Below are 7500 nucleotides of genomic sequence, written 5' to 3'. Positions count from 1 at the left end.
CAGAGGCCCGTTAGTCAGAGGCCCGTTAGTCAGGGGCCAGTTAGTCAGAGGCCCGTTAGTCAGAGGCCCGTTAGTCAGGGGCCAGTTAGTCAGGGGCCCATTAGTCAGAGGCCCGTTAGTCAGAGGCCCGTTAGTCAGGGGCCCGTTAGTCAGAGGCCCGTTAGTCAGGGGCCAGTTAGTCAGGGGCCAGTTAGTCAGAGGCCCGTTAGTCAGAGGCCCGTTAGTCAGGGGCCAGTTAGTCAGGGGCCAGTTAGTCAGGGGCCCGTCTCTGGTATCAGGTACAGTGACAGACACATCACGTTGCAGTGCTGTTGTAGACGTGAACACTGGATGTGGACGGATCAGATCATGACGTCAAAGTGTTTCTGGTCTCCTCAGCTCCTCTGATGCCGGCGTACGATCAGGAGTCTCCTCTGAACCAGACCGACTCCACCGTCACCGTCCTGCTGAGGCCGGCTCAGAGTCGAGGAGCTCCCGTCAGGTACCACACACACGCACTGCACCAGCTCCATCGTAGGGGCCCCAGAGGGAGGCAGTATCCGCGGTTACAGTCGTCGTGTCAACAGCTGTCCACGCTCTGTCACCAGGCTGTAACGAGGGATTTGGTTAATTAACGATCTGCGGGCGGAGCTAATCAGAGCCCGCTGCTAACACAAGGATTAACAGGGGATTAACAGCTAATGTGTCAATCACACACACACACACACACTGAGGGGTTTCCTTTTCTCTCAGTCAGAGCTTCAGTTCTCTTTATCTCAACTCTCATCTCAGGATCATTGATGATGAGAGTTTGAGGTTTGTCCCAGTGTGTTAGATGTGGGGCCCCAGGTCCCTGTTGCCTGTGGCCCTACAGAGCCTGTCAGGTTGTTGGTTCTCAGTGATTCTGTCACACTCCGTCTCTTTGGTTGCTCCAGTTTCAGACGTGAATCTGATTCATTTGGACTCTGGATCCTCTACACAGACGTTTCTCGTGTCACTGTGTCGAGAGGCTGCTTCAAAAAAACCTGGTTCCACAACGAACATGAAACACGACGAGGAAACTGGATCAATTCAACCGAATCCATTCATGTTTTTCTTTGTATACAGGAGATGTAAAGAGTGTGTGTGTGTGTGTGTGTGTGTGTGTGTGTGTGTGTTTGTGTGTGTGAGATGTACGGTGTGTTAACTGACATGATAGCTGATTTAAATCCATCAGATTGAACAGATGCTGCTCTGAGATACGATTTTGTGTTTGTGTTTTTATATTTAACTTTGCTTTTGTCTCGTCTGACGAGTGTGTGTCAGCCTTCAGGCACACAACACGCACCAACACACACACCAACAAACACAACACGCACCAACACACACACCAACAAACACAACACGCACCAACACACACACCAACAAACACAACACGCAACAACACACACACCAACAAACACAACACGCACCAACACACACACATACACACACAAACACAACACGCACCAACACACACAACACGCACCAACACACACACATACACACACACAAACACAACACGCACCAACAAACACAACACGCACCAACACACACCAACAAACACAACACGCACCAACACACACACCAACAAACACAACACGCACCAACACACACACATACACACACACAAACACAACACGCACCAACAAACACAACACGCACCAACACACACCAACAAACACAACACGCACCAACACACACACCAACAAACACAACACGCACCAACACACACACATACACACACACAAACACAACACGCACCAACAAACACAACACGCACCAACACACACCAACAAACACAACACGCACCAACACACACACCAACAAACACAACACGCACCAACACACACACATACACACACACAAACACAACACGCACCAACAAACACAACACGCACCAACACACACCAACAAACACAACACGCACCAACACACACACCAACAAACACAACACGCACCAACACACACACATACACACACACAAACACAACACGCACCAACAAACACAACACGCACCAACACACACCAACAAACACAACACGCACCAACACACACACCAACAAACACAACACGCACCAACACACACACATACACACACACAAACACAAAACGCACCAACACACACATACACAAACACAACACGCACCAACACACACAAACAAAACACGCACCAACACACACACACCGTGGTAAAAGAGCCTTGCATGGCAAGACAAAAGGTGTTGCCGCAGGCAACCAGCAGCTGTAATCAGATTACTGTCACACACACACAACAAGTGCTCCGGCGTGAGCGTGAAGAAATGTGATTGGAGATGGTTTGTCAAAGACAGAGAGGAAGAAAAGAGATAAAGAGAGAGAGAGAGATGAGGGGGAGGAGAGAGAACGACAAGAATGAAAAGAAGAAGAGAATAGAAGAGAAGAAGAAAAGAGAGAGAGAAATGACTGAATCCATCTCTTATCTGAGGGGAATTAAACAATATGGCAGTGTGTGTGTGTGTGTGTGTGTGTGTGTGTGTGTGTGTGTGTGTGTTTGTGTGTCTTCCTGTCCTCCTTTAGTTTCCTGTCCTGCAGGAAATGTGACAATGCTGCAGTTTCACCGTCCACACCCTCAGTGTGTGTGTGTGTGTGTGTGTGTGTGTGTGTGTGTGTGTGTGTGTGGTGATATATGACTTCTGTCCTGAACCTGGTTCCCGTGAAAAACACGACTATTGTTTTCAGCGTCCCTCAGGAAACGGACACTGTTGAGAAGTGTGTGTGTTGCGTTCAGGTGCAGCTCTGAGTTTCACCTGATGGTGGGAAACAGAAAGTGACTCGTCCACATTTCCACAGAGTCTGTGTAGTTTCTGTGGAATCTTTTCTGTGGTGAAGTCGGAGCTCGACTGATTTGGACTTTTGGGGCCAATTCCAATATTATGGTGTAAAACGTCTGATGCTGAACAGATTTATTCATTTCAAAAAACCTCAATGATTCCTGAGGCATCGTTATCACAACCTCGTGACAAAGAAATGTAACTGAGTAGTTTAACCGTAGACTTTAGTATGAATAACTATTATTGACTATTACTAATCAACAAACTCTAAATCACCGGTGTAACAAGCATCGTTGGTGACAACTCCGTCACAGATAGAAAGCAGCTGTAACTCAATTGTTTCTACTATTATTCCAGTTGACAACCAGGATGTTTCCTGTAGAACTCAAACTCTTTGTTTTGCGTCTTCATGTATTTCAAATGAAGGATTCAAAGCTGCACAGACGGGATGAGATGAATCATGAGTTTAATGTCAGACAGTTGAGAAGGTACAGCCTCGACACGCAGAGAGAGAATAAAAGAGAAGGAGAGAGTGATGCGGCGGAGGAGAGGCAGAGCTGCTGACCTTTCACTGGGCTGACTGATGAACAACAGACACAAAGAACTTTTATGAGTGGGGATGGAATGTGAATTGAAATCAAAGCGATACTATCCAACAGTGTCACCGTCAAAACTAAACAAGCTCGAAGTCCAAACTTTGGATCCGACGTTTCCCCCAATGCTCGTGTCATCGGACCTCGTGACCTCTGGGTTACGACATGTGGCGTCGTGTGGTCAAGTGGTGAGAAAACTGTTGCTAGGCAACAGCAACAAGGATGCTAATGTCGATGTTGCTGTTGGACCCAATGTGAAGGAAGTGAAACTCCACGACTAACACGTTATCTACCTGGTTACGCAACCATTCAAAGATACTAACCACCGTCAGTGTTGGTTTTAGTTTAACTTTACTCTGACTGAGATCTGGCTAACTAGCTATAACATAACTATATAACTAGCTATAACATAATGATATAACTAGCTATAACATAACTATATAACTAGCTATAACATAACTATATAACTAGCTATAACATAATGATATAACTAGCTATAACATAACGATATTACTAGCTATAACATAACTATATAACTACCTATAACATAACTATATAACTAGCTAACTAGCTATAACATAATTATATAACTAGCTATAACATAACGATATTACTAGCTACCTAGCTATAACATAACTATATAACTAGGTAGCGCTAACATATCCAGAAATTAAGTGGGTACTGATTAAGATCCATCTAACCAACTAACTAACCAATCGCTAGCCAGCTAACTACATAACTAACACTATTAAACTCACATTTCCGTGTATTATTTGGGGTTTTTAGAATGACAATGATCCACAGTTAGCTAATGAGTGCTACTCATTAACTAGCTAACTCTCTGAGGTTGCGTGCGCCCAGATGACGGGATGATGTTGTTACTGATTATATGATTATTTAAAAAATGATGGACACCATAACTCTGTTCATGACATCCGATGGTACATTATAAGGTAAAATACTGTCTCAGGAATTCATCTGTCTGTCATGTGTCTGCAGTAAGTACCAGGTGGTGGTGGAGGAGGAGCGCCCCCGCAGGCAGAGGAGAGGTACTGCAGAGATTCTGCGCTGTTATCCGGTGCCCATCCACTTCCAGAACGCAACGCTGCTCAACTCACAGTATTACTTCAGCGCTGAGCTGCCGATGAGTGAGCTGAGAGCGGCCATGCCCTTCTGCGTCGGTACGTCAGTTAGTTAGCTAGTTAGTTAGTTAGCAATACCATTATGTTGCTACGTTGTAGCTATGTAACAGGAAGTCAGTCAGTCAATAGTCAGTTACTTAGTGAGATAATTAGCTGGTCAGTCGGTCAGTTAGTTAGTTAGCTAGTAGTGTGTTGATTTATAGACTGACTTTACCAAAATGTGTTTGATTGTCTCAAACTGTCATGAACTCTAAGCTACCCAGTATGTTGTTGATATTTTACATTAGCTGCTAACTAGCTTACTTCTACGTTAAAGAGTTAATCATACAGTACATTCGTTGACAGTTTAGTAAGTAAGTTAGCTTCTTTTACATTATGCTAATGGTTATGTTACTCTGTGAGTTATATAACATAGTAAGTAAGCTAGGCTACATATGTTGTCACTTTGTGAGTTACTTAAATAACTAAGTTAGTCAGTCAGCTGGAAACTAGCTCATCATATTTGGAGGTGATTATCCAGCGAGCTGACTCGTGTGTGCAGGTGATAACAGGACCTACAGCGGTTACTGGAACGCTCCTCTGCTGCCTCACAAGAGCTATGGGATCTACTACCAGGCTGTCAGCTCCGCTAACGGGGTGAGTTCACCTGTCCACAGGTAACAGCTATGACATCATGTGATGACAAATAAGTGTTTTTTATCTTATGGGTTCAAATCTGGTGATTTTCAAACAGACAAACTGATGCTTGTGTCTTGTTCTATGATTCGTAAGTGGATTATTGGATGTTTATTCACGATGGACATCAGAGGTGAAAGTATCCTCAGGGAATATTATTTTAGGTCAGGCCAAATCTAAAAATTAGTCATGAGTGTGATTTGTTTGGTGCGAGTCTTGGCCACGAGGTTAAAGGAGTGTAGAGATGCTGCGGAGTGTTAATCAGGAGGAAACAGTGGCTGAGTTCTGTCAACAGATCCAATCTCACTGTGCAGCCGAGCTCCACGTCGCCGTGTGACAACACCACTCCATAACAGAGGTTTCACATTATTCTTCTCTGTTCTGCACTTTCCTTCAATTTCCTACTTTTCTCTTCTTTCTGTCCCAAGAAATCAGAGAAGCGAAACCGAGACAGAGAGCTCTCACACACACGCACACACACACACACACACACACACACACACACACACAGTCAGTTTAATATGAGTGGAGATAGTTCCAGCAGCCTGACCAGCGACACTAATAGGCTGCAGCGGGCGCTGTGTGTGTGTGTGTGTGTGTGTGTGTGTGTGTGTGCGTGTGTGTGTGTGTGTGCGTGTGTGTGTGTGTGTGCGTGCGCTTTGGTGAACAATTACCTTTTTTACACACATGCATCACAAAGTGCGCACACACACGCACACACAGAGGGAGACAGGTCTCTGTGAAAGGCGAGAGAGAACATCTTGCGTCTTTCTGGTTTTAACAAATAGACGACAAATTAACCACAAGAGCTCATGAATATTCATGCCCACACACACGCACACGCAGCAGAGTATCTCTGTGGTTTGGTGACAGTAAAAAGCACTACTGTCGCTGCATTATTCAACACACACACCAATTATAAACCTCCCAGTGTCAATAATTAACACACACAACACAATGCAATCAGTGTGTGTGTGTGTGTGTGTGTGTGTGTGTGTGTTTAAAGTGTGTGTGTGTCAGGTTTTAAATGCCAGCACAGGCAATGATCCACAGCCATTTGCCTTCTGTCCGCTCTGTTTACAACAAATGTGTGTGCGTGTGTGTTTGTGTGTGTTTCTAGGGAAAGTGTTCAAACGTGACACCTAATATGTCGTTGTTGGTGTTGACAGGAAACAAATTTTCTTCTCTCTCTTAACAGGAGACAAAGATCGACTGTGTGCGAGTCGCCACTAAAGGTGAGGAAAGACAACGAGGGCTCTTTTATTTTGAAGGGCTGCCTCATATTTCACTTTCTGATGAGTTTACATTTTATTTGGAAAGGTCTAGAATACCCTTAACTTTGACACATCCATAAGCTTTTATTTTGAAACCTGTACCTTGAGTGTTGTTGGTGTTTTGTTAGCAGTTAGCATCATTAGCCATGTGGACCTGGTTTCTGGTCTCTGGTCTCTGGCTGCTGGACTGGATTTAACTGCTGAATTAGCTACGAACTAGCCAGGCTACTCCGAGTAATGAGACACAGATGGCTATTAGTTGTTGGAGCGCTAGGCTAATGGTTAGCATGCTGGTCCCATCCAGAAGCATAATGGGCCACAGATGGTCCCTCACTCTGTCCTCCAACACAAACTCAGCTCTGTGCTACGCTAATGCTAGGCTAACACACGGCTAATGACTAGGACTGTATGTGCGTCCAGAGAGCTGTTCAGCACCGACGCTAAACAAGCTAAGACACTGTTATCTCCCCTGATGAACACACACACACACACACACACACACACACACACACACACACACACACACACACACACACACACACACTCAGCTTTAATCAGCTTTTATTGGAGCACAGTTCTAGTGGCTAACGACACCAGACGCTGATTGGGTGTGCTGGTCCCCTGACACCTGTCAGTCACGCTGAAGCAGCCAACCAGATCTCCCGGGGGTCCTCTCCCCCTCCCTCCTTCCTTTACCCACGATGCCTTGTAGTGCCAACAGTGAGCGGAGCTGATGTGAATGTAAAGAAGAGCTGAACATCCGCTGAATGTTAACTGGACACAAAGGAAACAGATGAAACACACACACTGAAGAGTCCACAAGGAAAACACACACACACACACATATCTCAGTGTGTGTTTCACAGTTCCATCCTGACTAACATGATCCTGGTTGTTTTGGATGTAGAGTCACAGCTGGTGTGTGTGTGTGTGTGTGTGTGTGTGTGTGTGTGTGTGTGTGTTTGTGTGTGAGAGTGTTTGTGTGTGTGTATGTGTGTGTGTGTGT

At 45.2% G+C, this 7500-nt stretch overlaps 1 protein-coding gene across 12 annotated transcripts in view; it reads left to right on the top strand.

Annotated features, from left to right (window-relative positions):
• LOC118290961 (receptor-type tyrosine-protein phosphatase mu) overlaps window positions 1–7500 on the top strand; it is a 73890-nt gene that overhangs the window by 38791 nt on the left and 27599 nt on the right. For all 12 annotated transcript variants that reach the window (XM_047329760.1, XM_035618770.2, XM_035618763.2 and 9 more), the window contains exons 14-17: window positions 379–481; window positions 4403–4584; window positions 5087–5181; window positions 6419–6455. In XM_047329760.1, coding sequence (XP_047185716.1) covers window positions 379–481; window positions 4403–4584; window positions 5087–5181; window positions 6419–6455 — 417 coding nt within the window. The remainder of the gene's footprint in view (window positions 1–378; window positions 482–4402; window positions 4585–5086; window positions 5182–6418; window positions 6456–7500) is intronic.

Source organism: Scophthalmus maximus, chromosome 21 (genome assembly GCF_022379125.1).
Source record: "Scophthalmus maximus strain ysfricsl-2021 chromosome 21, ASM2237912v1, whole genome shotgun sequence".
Lineage (NCBI taxonomy): Eukaryota > Metazoa > Chordata > Actinopteri > Pleuronectiformes > Scophthalmidae > Scophthalmus > Scophthalmus maximus.
Note: the sequence above shows the minus strand (reverse complement) of the source record. Positions and strands in the feature narration are given on the sequence as shown.